Source organism: Camelus bactrianus, chromosome 13 (assembly GCF_048773025.1).
Source record: "Camelus bactrianus isolate YW-2024 breed Bactrian camel chromosome 13, ASM4877302v1, whole genome shotgun sequence".
Taxonomy (NCBI): domain Eukaryota; kingdom Metazoa; phylum Chordata; class Mammalia; order Artiodactyla; family Camelidae; genus Camelus; species Camelus bactrianus.
In genome coordinates, this window is record NC_133551.1 from 75,848,225 (window position 1) to 75,859,077 (window position 10,853).

Sequence of the window (10,853 nt, forward strand, 5' to 3'; positions counted from 1 at the left end):
CTGTGGCTTCCTATGCTAACAGAAGCCTGAGGTGCTGGGGGCTCCCTGGGAAGAAGGGTCATCAAGGAGGCGGGAGTGACCTGTGGCTTCCGATGCTAACAGAAGCAGGAAGAGGAGGAGCGAGACCCGCCCCCAGTGCTTACCAGGGGGATGTCACCAGTGACCTCGATGGGACTAGGGCTTCAACTATGAATTTGGGGGACACAAACTTTGAGTCCATAGTAAAGAGAGAAAGGGGGTGGTAATTGACAGGAAACGTTGGGAGTTGAGAGATTGCTTTTTCTGTTTTAAGATGGGAGATTTTCTCAATCTTTTTTTGGGGGATGGGGAGATAATTAGGTTTTTATTTATTTATTAATTCAAAGGAGGTACTGAGGATTGAACCCAGACCTCGTGCATGCTAAGCACGCGCTCTACCACTGAACTATACCCTCCCCGCTAAGATGGGAGATTTTAAAAAATGGTTACATGCTGATGGAGAAAATCCAGAAGAAAGGATACATAGATGATTTCATGGGGTGGGGGGCAAGGACTGTTGGAGTGATGTCCTCAAGTAGACCGAAGTATGCGAGATGAATGCCCTTATGTCAGGGTTGACCTCAGGTGGGGGCAAGGACCCATTTTCCATAGTAACAGGAGGGAAGGCTGAGTTGGGTAAAGATGTTGCTCGACGCTTAGATGTGAAGGTGGGAGTGTCTGAAAATTCTCTTTGGATTACTTCTATGTTTTCAAAAAAAAGAGTAATGGAAGTCATCAGCTAAGAGGGAGGTTTTGGGGCAAGGGGCTGGCAATCTGATCAGAGGTGGGAAATAGTCATGTAGAGGATTGTCAGGAAGCCCCAAGGCTTGGTCAGAGTTAGGAGACGTATCTGTCGGGGGAACGCACACTAAAGATTGTTAACTAGGTGCAAGACTTGTATCCTAGGTGACTTGAGGGGTGAAATAAGAACCGTAGCTACTGCAGGCAGGAAGCTGCTGCCACTACTAGGTTGGTTTTATTAAAATGTAGAAGCTTGAAGGAGGGGGCCCAGGAAACTGATATCTTGTGGAGGAGGTGTTGCTCAGCTGGGGCTCGTGTCTCTGGGGAGAAGAAAAAGAGGCTGGTTCTACAAGTGTTGGAATAACTGCAGACTGGATTCAATGGCTGTTTCTGGAATGTTGCAAGTGGTACTACCAGGATAAAGACTCAGGAGTAGGTGACAGCAACAGAGCAGGAACAAGCAGAAAGGAAACAAAGAAGTCTCTTCCTTCTCCAGTCTTCCCTCTGAGCCCATTGAAAGGGACCCAGGCAGGGGCAGCTGGCAAAGCAGAAATGTGGTTTGTAGTCAAGAATAGCAGGGTGGGCTTGCAGCTTGGTCAGCTGGCAGAGTAACCCTGAGGGTAAACCTACACCAGTCAGCATTGTTTTCTTCCACCATGATAAGCCAGGATTGGGCTTCTACTAGGAGAATACGTGGCAGCCAGGTAAAGAGAGTAGAGGGTGTGTGTAACTGCGTGATTACAACTCAGGACCCTGGAATGGAAATGCTAAGGACACGAGGGGGTGAGAGTGAGTGAAAGTGATCCAGTCCATGGACTATAGGTCTGGGGATGAAGGACCTTACCACTCAACTTCGGTCCATGGGCCAGCAGAAGCAGCAGCATCTCCTGGGAGCTTTTGAGAAATGCAGAATCTCCAGCCACTGAGACCCACTGAATTGGAATCTGCATTTTAACGAGAGTCCCAAGTGATTCCTGGGATGCCAGTTTGAGAAGGGCTGGCAGAAGAGATTTTGGAACTGGGAAACTATTCGGCATGAACAGGAAAGCTAGGAGGTGGTGATTGGAGGGTAGGCGGCTTGAACTTGAGGTTGTGAAGAGTGTATCTGCAGCAAAGAGGGCTAGAGCACCTGGGCACCAGCTTTCTGGTTGGGCTCTTTGGATAGAAAGAAGCCAAGTGCGCTCGGGCATTAAGACCCAGGGGCCAGAAGGGCCTCACTTCCCCAAATTAGCAGGTTCAACTCCCATCCCACTAGCTGGAAACTTATGTTTTATTGAGTTTCCTTATTTATTTTTTCTTTCTAAGACTTTCAAATGTAGAGAGAACCCCTTTATTTTTCTTTGGGCTCGTCCATTCTGGCTCCCCCCCTCCGATCATTCACAGTGGGACAGGCCACCCGGCCTCCTTCCTCCCCCTGGAATCCTCTGGGCGGGTGAGAGGGCGGGTTTTGCATTCAGGCAAAATAATCGCTTCGCGAGCGTACAGAACAGGGCGAAATGGTGGAGACCGAGGGGGCGTGGCAGAGCGATTGGTACGGTCTGAGCCGGGCGTGCTCTGCGCGCTGCGGCTCTTTGCGTCTGCGTAGTTCACTCACCTCCCTTTCTGCCTCCGCTGCCGCCATGGCGCCTGTGGTTAGTATGACTCCGCGTGAGGCCTCGGCTCTGCGAGAGGCACGTGGGCCTCGCCGGCCGGGCCCCTACCTGGCTCGCGCTGGACGGCGCTGTGCAGCGTCCTGCTGGGGCCGGGCTAGCAGGCCGGCCTGCCGGAGAGGGCCCGGGAAGCTGCTGGGCCCCGCATGATGTGGGCGGAGAAGGCCGCGGCCCGAGGCCCGAGAGGGAGACCGGGGGGCTCTCGGAGGCCGCGGCTCGGGCTCGAGCCCCTGCCTGCGGCTCTCGGGGAGCTGGGGCTCCGAGGCTGCAGCCTGGACTGGTCAGCGGCCCTTGGAGCCCGGCGGGCGTGAGGCAGCCAAGGCCTGGGCCCAGTTACCTGGGCGGAGGGCGGGTGAAGAGGGGACCTGCCACCCTCGGCGACCGCGCATCCGGAAAGCCTACGACCGGGATTCCGGGACCAGAGGAAAGGTCCACGGAAGCTGGCCTGGCCGGCCTGTTTTCAGAGAGAGGCTCGGGTTTGAGGGCCCTGTAGTGTCTCCGGAGGAAGTTAGATCTTCAGGGCGCAGCTCTCCAGACCCTTTTTGGTGTGGGACGAGGGCCCAGTTCATTCTCTCTCAGCCAGGCTAGGACTGTGTTGTGCGGCGTCCTCATGTCACTCTGGCTGCGGGTTGCTCTCCTTCCACGTTACGTGGAGAAAGTTTTCTTGTCCTCTGTTGTTGGGACACCGCTGTTAAAATTTTCGGCTCACCTCTTTCTGTCTGGGTGGGCTTTTAAGGCTTCTAGGCGTTTGTATGGTTTTGGTTTAAAACCACGATGGGCGGTTTTGAGCCCATCGCGGGCAGGTCTTTTACTTGCTGATTGTGTATTTCCGGGGCTAGATCTTAAAGCAGCCCTTTTGATCTTTACTAAGAAGAAATGTGTTTAAGAAGAAAAAAATGAGTGATTTTTTAGGAAGCTAAATGCTTGAAAAGTCGATGAAATTAATACGAGTTTTAGGTGAGCTTCTTTTTTGAACATGAAAGGAGGTATAAGATGTGTTCTTGGAAAGGTCTTTTTAGATTCTGAAAGGCTTTTTAAGTTGCAGATAACAGGTAAGTTGGTTGTACCAATGCTTTTTTTTTTAAAATGGTGTTGGAGTTTGTAGAGTGACAAGATTAATATAAGCTGCTTTGTGAGTAAAGGAACCAGAATCTTGTAGGATGTGCGCAGACTGATTTTAAAGTGCTAATTCATGGATTAAACCAGTCAAAAGGCTGACAGTGGTGTTGTAATTAGAATCTAAGTTTTAGCTTTACCCTGGTCTCAGCTAGGGTAGATGTGTTGCTAAGATGTGCAGTTCTTGTCGTTGTTCTGAGAAGGCAGGTGAGACAGGATTAAGGGAGAATTGCTTAGCGATCAGGACCCTAGTCTGGAGAGTTAGGATAAGGGTCGACTTCAGATTAAAATTGTTTTAGGTTTGCAAGGCAGTTGTGTGCTGTGCCCTAATCCTGGAATAAAACAAATGAGTATTTCTTGAAACTTCATTTTGGAAGTTCTAGGGCAAATAAAAAGAAATGTTTGTGTTATTGTAGGTCATAAGCTAACAGACCTTCATGCCCAGAGAGATTGGGGAGGCTGGAAAATGTCAATGGGTCAGGAGTGCTGGAATGACTTCCCCTTCAAAAGGGCATGACCCCCGGCCCTGAGCTTGAGTGTCATCCCTCCTCCACCCCAGGGTAGAGCATGGCTCTTGGCGCCCTCACAAGGCAGCACACTTGCTTGACTTTTGCATTTGTGTGCACTTTCACAACTAGTATTTTTGCTTCTGTTAATTTTGGGTTTTTTTTTTTTTTGGACTAGTTATGCCTTCATCTCTGTTATCATTTGTATACTCTCTTAGAAAAAGCTTGTGGCGAAGGGGGGCAAAAAAAAGAAGCAGGTTCTGAAGTTTACCCTGGACTGCACCCACCCTGTAGAAGATGGAATCATGGATGCTGCCAACTTTGTAAGTTACACCCTTGATGCCACTCGGGACCATAATGAACCATTTGAGATCCTGCTGAGAAAACCTCCATACTGGAGCACGTTTCTGTTTTCGGGCTCAGGCTCCTCTGCAGTTCTGGCTCTACTGTTTGACCCTGGAGCTTGGTCTAGTTCTTGGTTTCTAAACCTTGCTGTCTCTGAGTGTGTAGCAGTTGTGGGGAGTAAATGAGATGGGCTCCAGCATGCCCGTGTCAGAGAACTACCTCCTTTTCCTCTTCTCCTTTAGTTTCCAAAAATGATTTTACGTAAACGTTACCAGGAAACAGGCAAACTTCCTTGGATCCTGCATCTCCTTTGCACTTGGGTGTGTTTAAGCATAAACTGTGGGGCCTAAGCTCAGGGACAGGGGGCTGCCTCTGCCCTGGCTTTGGGACCTTGGACAGGTGGCAGCATCTCCTCAAGCTTTCTGTTTTATTAAGCATCAGAGCCTCAGTGTTCCTGTGAAAAGATCCTGCTTGCTGATATATTGTAATTGGAGCTTGGTTCTTTTCAGACCTTGCTCTGTACCGGTTTTTTTGCCCTCTTACTGGCCCCATTCCTCCATATGCCTTTATTTCACATAAATCTAGAAAAATTAACTTCATTGCCACCCTTTGACTCTGCAACTTGGTTTTGGCATTTTACTCTTTTCCTCTCCAGTAGCCAAGCTTGGGGAATTGAGGCTTGCTGTGAAGAAGCCTACGTTTATATTTTCTCTTCAGTCTCCAGAAGGTCAGCTACGCTAAGATAACATCATTACAGCAAGAATAGTTTTCAAATAAAAAAGGCGAAAAGCTCAGCCCACAGCCCCTGCTTACAGAGTGTGGAGCTGGAGTGGCCTGTGGCTCACTGCCCTGGGGTCGATGCCTTTTTGGGTCCCTGTCCTGCGGGAAGTCCCTCGGTCGGTTCCTTAGTTCCTTCTCTATCCACTGACTTCTTGCTTTTCTCTGTGGCCTCTTGTCCCTCCTAGCCCTTGTGGCTCCTTCCAGTTTGTGTCTGGGGTGGCGCTGTTCTGGCGTTGTTTCCTCCCTTCCAACATACTCACTGGGGGTGTGGCTGTCTTCCTCCTAGATGCCTCCTTAGGGTAGAAAACACGAGCCGTTTATGAATCTAAGATGCAAAAGTCAAGGTTTCTGACCTGATCCCTCTTTACCCCATCATCAGTTAAAATACTGTTGTGGAGTTTTTAACTAGAGGATTGTAGGAGTTTGGAGCTGAAAGGGAGTTCATATCTCAATAGTGAGAAAACCACAGAGCCCTCCTTTTCAGACAAAGACCCCTGAATCCCATGCAGGTGAATGACTGGCCCAGGCTTCAACTGAGGTTTGCCGAGAGCCCACCTCTGGGCTTCTGGGCCACTGCCCCTTCTGTTTGGTGACGGTGCACACGGCCCCTCACCAGATCTGTAAATGTTTTGGTTGCTGTATGGTTTTGTCCCTTCTGCGGCGTTGAAGACATACTTTCTCTCATCACACAGAGGCCAGTACTCCATACTCCTTAGGTCCAGAATTGCCTGCAGCTTTGGTTGCCTGTATCTTGTAAGCGTGGGCCCGGGTTCCCTGTCTGCTCTTCACCCTTGGCCCACGAGTCAGAGCCTCCACATAGCAGAGGCTCCCTTGGCTGTGTTTGGAGGCAGCCAGGTATGTTCATGCTGGGATGTTTTCATGCCACAGGTGTAAACAGCTGGCTAGCACCGTTTTCTAATTGCTGTTCCTAGATTTCAGACCTTTTGCTGATAGCTAAAGATTTGCTCTTTTTTTTTTTTTTGACTAAACATTTAAAGAACTACATTTGCTAGAGTTAGGAGTTTAAAAAAATAAAATGTTCTGCTGCTGAGATGGGTGAACTGGTCACCTCACTAATTGGTCAATTTGACGATTTCTACAGGAGCAGTTTCTACAGGAGAGAATCAAAGTGAATGGAAAAGCTGGGAATCTCGGTGGAGGAGTTGTAACAATCGAGAGAAGCAAAAGCAAGATTACTGTAACTTCCGAGGTGCCTTTTTCCAAAAGGTATGGCAAAGAGATGAGTGTTACTTGCCTGAATCCCAGCACTGATTCCCACCCTCACCCCCGCCAGAAATGTTGCTCCCCGTAATTTGCTTTGTGGTTGTGCCTGTTAACTTCTGGGACAGTGTCCAGTGCAAGGAGGTGGTGAGTGAATGAATAAATGGTATTATGGTAGTTAAAAGTAATCAACTTTTGATAGTTTTTACATGTTGTTTTTCACAGGCTACAATATTTCAAGCAGTAAAGATGCTAAAACATGCTTAGACTACTCTTAAAAGTGAAGATACTGCTTCCTTTGCCTCTAGATCACATTGGGGAGCTTTCATTTTTAAATCTATGTATTTTTTCCCTGTAAATGCTACTGTAATTAGATGAGGAATCTGAAATCTCAGTTTAGGCTGAAGCCACTCCGTTTAATTCCTGTGGGCCCATTTTTTTCCCTATGTCAGAGATACCAGTTCATTGCCCTGCTGTGTTCGTTGTGTTTTTTGTTTTGAGGATGGGGTTAAAGCACTTCAAGTCTGTAAAGAATTGGACATGTTTAAATCTAGCTCCTAGCCCAGAGCCTGGCATATTCTTAGGAGCTTTTAATCAGACTGAACCAGGTAGTGGGAAATTTGAAGTTGTGCTGGATAAGTTGGCTATAGTTAAGTCTTGGCTTTTATTTTTGACTAAGTCAGTCGAGGGATGACTTTAAAGCTGAATGAGCTATTCCTGTCCTGCTGGCTGAGTTTGAAGGCAGTTTGATGGAATGGGAGTTGGGGCAGCTGCAGGGCCCCCGGGGCGCCCCGCCGGGCGTCCGCGGAGCCGGCGGGAGGAATCTAGCTTTTCTTTGACCTGTTTCCAGTTTTCCCAACCTGGTGTAAGAATGTCTCCTAAACACCCATCTTCCTTCAGTTTTCACATATTTTCTGTGCTTTGCCCAGGAGAGAAGGGAAGGAGCTCATCCGTTAGAGCTTTATTTTTGAAACATTCAAGGAGTCCCTGAGCCAGAACGGTTTCTTGCCGCTGACTGCTGCGCTTTTCCCCTAGCTCCCCCCACACTCTGTTGCCTCGCTTTTGAATTAACCGCCTCATCGGAATACAGTATAGGAGAAATAATAAATTAAAAAATAATAATACTTTTTAGATGAAATGACCAAATTATTTTCATGTAGGGAAAAGCGTGTAGAACTGAACCGAGATCTTTACATCTTTGTGAAGATTGTTTTGTTGGTGTAAATTTCTTGGACGTGTTTAGTCTGTTGATTTGTTAACATGAGTCTTGCTAACGTGCCAGTTTGCCACGCATCTCATTTAGTCCTTGTACCAGTTTGAAGAGATGGTAAGTATCAGGAGCCCTGATTTATAGAGGGAGAAACTGAGGTCTGGAAAGGTTAACTTGCCCAGCAGTGGGTTTGCTTGGCCTTCTATTCCCTCTTAATGGCTTTGGGAAGGTCCCAGAATAGATGAACTTAGGGCCTCATAAGCAAATGGGTGGGAGAAGAAACAGGATTGCAGGCTTTACGTTGAGCACAGGAGCCCTTCGTGGCTGGTACATGAGCAGTTTTCTGACAGCAGCGGGCTGTGGGGACTGGCTCGCACCCAGGCTTAGGCAGCAAGTGGCAGATGGAGAAGGAAAGCCAAGTGCTCTCACTGCAGAGCTGGAGCCAGGGCAGGTGCGAGAGGGGCGCTGGGGGTGAGCTCCCATGGCAGGAGTGAGTTTGTGTGACGCAGCCCTAAGCAGTGGTCCCAGTAGCCTGAACCACCTAAAAGGGAGGTTGGAATTAATGAGGTGACATGTGGGAAGTACTTGGAACTCGTTGGAAATCCAGCGATTTCTCAATAAAAGGTATTAAGATTGTGTGCTTAATTGTCAAGTTACTGCCTCGATCTCTTTCTCTGGTGGTCACTAAAAACTGTTTTATAGGTTATGGCTGTTTAATGCACAGCGATTACACCTTCTTATCTGTTCTCATTTTTCTGGTCAGTTCAGATGAAATGTGGCTGATGTTTATTCTGATCAGAGCACTGGCTGGGCATATTTGCCTTATCTTTGCCATTTTTGAACGATGGGAAGACGCCTTGGATGGGAAGACACCTTGAATTGTAGTGATTTTGAATGGGGGTTTCAGAAAAGTTAAAAGTGTTTCAGAACGTAAGGTGGTCTTGTGTCCAGTGGAGTTCTGAAGTGTTCTTTCTCTGCAGGTATCTGAAATATCTCACCAAAAAGTATTTGAAGAAGAATAACCTGCGTGATTGGTTGCGTGTAGTTGCTAACAGCAAAGAGAGTTACGAATTGCGTTACTTCCAGATTAATCAAGATGAAGAAGAGGAGGAAGATGAGGATTAAAACAATTATCTGGAATATTTTGTATGAATTATTGAATAAAACTTAGGAACCAAAATGGTGGTTTTCCTTGTATCTCTGCAGTGTGGACTGAACAGAAAATCAGAAAGCATAGCAAGAGGGCTTCACTTGGGCTGCCACTCACTCACTTGTAATTAGACTTTTTTTTCTACTTGAAGATTTCAATTCTTGTGGTAGTAATGCCAAAAATAGATGGGTAAGACTCCTTCGAGGGAACTGACTGCTATTTGACATTGAGCATGTGGATGAGGATGCGGAGATGTCAGTTCAGTTAGTCACTATTTTACACCAAAAAGGGTGAGTCAGTTTCATCCGGTACTTTTCTCAAAGATTCAGGAATGCAAACATGGAAACTCCTCATTCACTGAAAGCAGAACCAGTGACTTGTTTCCGAGTTCTCTTCCTTTGGGAAAATGGCAGTCAATAAAATGCAGGGTTCTGGGGCGTTTGTCTTGATCTTGTGGTTACAAATTACTTTTTTCTGTTTTGCAATTACTCTTGATGCACACAATTACTATGTATGTTAATCCTTTTTCTTCCTGTAGGCGTGTGGTCCTCTGGTGTTGCTGTGTGTTCTTCTACCCCTCAGGAAAGGGTCCCAAGACCAATTGTAAAAACCCCAGGTTTTCAATTAAGTAGAAGTCTATGAAATAGGAATTTGTAAACAATCATTGTTTCTGCAATTCTTTGCGCCAAACTGTCACTTTGACCCCCAGCAGGGGGAGCTGGAGATGCAGAACTTCCCGGGGTGGGCATCTGAGGCGCCCCAGGATCGGGATTGGAAATCTTTATGCCCCAGCTCTGGAGTCTTTCCACAGGGGCAGGTGTGAAGAGAGGAGATTGGGAGACAGTTCGTGCTGAAGAGGCAGAAGCGCTGAGATGCCCTGGGAGTAGTTGCTCCTGTGCCATTTAGGCCTTGGCTGGGCTTGGTGTCAAAACTCATTCTACAAACTGGCATTAAGCAGGACTGAACTGAAAGGGGTGTTCCTGTGAGATACTGGGGGTTCTGTTGCTATGTGTGCCGAGGCTAGAGATGTGTGAAGGGTTATTAACGAGGTTGTAAAGATCTAATTGTTGCTGACAGAAAATCAAGAGACATTGAAAAGAGACCCTGATGCCTTATGGTGCCCTTCTGAAAATTCTGCAGAAATGTCTATTGTCTCAAGACAACGGTGTGTCAAATTCATGGTTTTCAAGAGCTTGCCTGCAGCTCATTTCCATCTGAGATTCTTGTGCTCTTGCTAGTTGCTTAGCTGGAAGTTAAACGTACCTGGGCTCCAATGTAACATTTGGTGCTCCTTGGATTGAATTTAACATGTTGAGGCTTTGCAATTTCATTTGTGGTAAAGGCTCTAGCATTTTCTATTTCTATGCAAATTTCTTGAAGCAGAATTGTTTGCATGTTTCTCTGCCTTCAGAGAAGGCAGAGTTTCTTTCAAATTTAACTGAGGCATCAGTTGCTCTTTGGTGCTCTCCCTTACCATGATTAACTTTGTTAGCAAGTTTGTGACTTGGGTTTGCAAATTCTACTGTTTGTTTATTGATGTACCCTTGTAGTAATTCTTAGTTTAGTTGTTAAAAAAAAAAATTAACTCTGGGCTGAAATTAGCATATAAGTTTTTTTTTCCAATACACCCAGATTTTAAAACTTGTAATAAAATGGAAACTCATTGGTTTTTTCTATGCCTTTTTGAACTCTTGTAATTGAGTTTTGATCACATTTTATATTAAAGTGGCTAACACATGGCTACTATTGTGCAAGGCTTTTTTTTTTTTAAGGATTGGCATGTTAATCTGTTTAGCAGCAAAAATTTGGTGGTTTGTCCTCACTGATTAATGGCTGTACGAACAATGACCTTGGACTTCAATTAAGTCTGACAAGAACACGAGTCTTATTCCCATTTTCTTACCTTAGTTCTGCTGCTGAGCCTCAGTGAGAGTCTGGGGTGACCGTAACAGACTCTCCATGTAGAATTTCTTCAGACCAGAGCCTAGAGAGTAACTTGGCAAACAAATGACTTGTTCTGCCGGGGGACGTGCAGTGTGAACTTGAACTATGTTGCCCCCGTTATAACAGCTGTGTCTGAGCCACACTTTAGCCCAATTTCCTTTTCACTGTCTTGC

General features: G+C 46.7%; 1 protein-coding gene across 1 annotated transcript; it reads left to right on the top strand.

Annotated features, from left to right (window-relative positions):
* Nucleotides 1-2,339: 2,339 nt before the first annotated feature.
* Nucleotides 2,340-10,477, top strand: RPL22 (ribosomal protein L22). Its single transcript, XM_010957608.3, has 4 exons — nucleotides 2,340-2,390; nucleotides 4,249-4,353; nucleotides 6,258-6,382; nucleotides 8,567-10,477. The coding sequence occupies exons 1-4, from the start codon at nucleotides 2,379-2,381 to the stop codon at nucleotides 8,709-8,711; spliced, it is 387 nt and encodes a 128-aa protein (XP_010955910.1). The 5' UTR covers nucleotides 2,340-2,378; the 3' UTR covers nucleotides 8,712-10,477.
* The last annotated feature ends 376 nt before the right edge of the window (nucleotides 10,478-10,853 follow it).

What these genes read in the sequence shown, in the direction of transcription:
- RPL22 (XM_010957608.3), top strand. An exon ending in TCATGGATGCTGCCAACTTT is followed by an intron (nt 4,354 to 6,257) that starts GTAAGTTACACC and finishes CGATTTCTACAG; the next exon opens with GAGCAGTTTCTACAGGAGAG. An exon ending in GAGGTGCCTTTTTCCAAAAG is followed by an intron (nt 6,383 to 8,566) that starts GTATGGCAAAGA and finishes CTTTCTCTGCAG; the next exon opens with GTATCTGAAATATCTCACCA.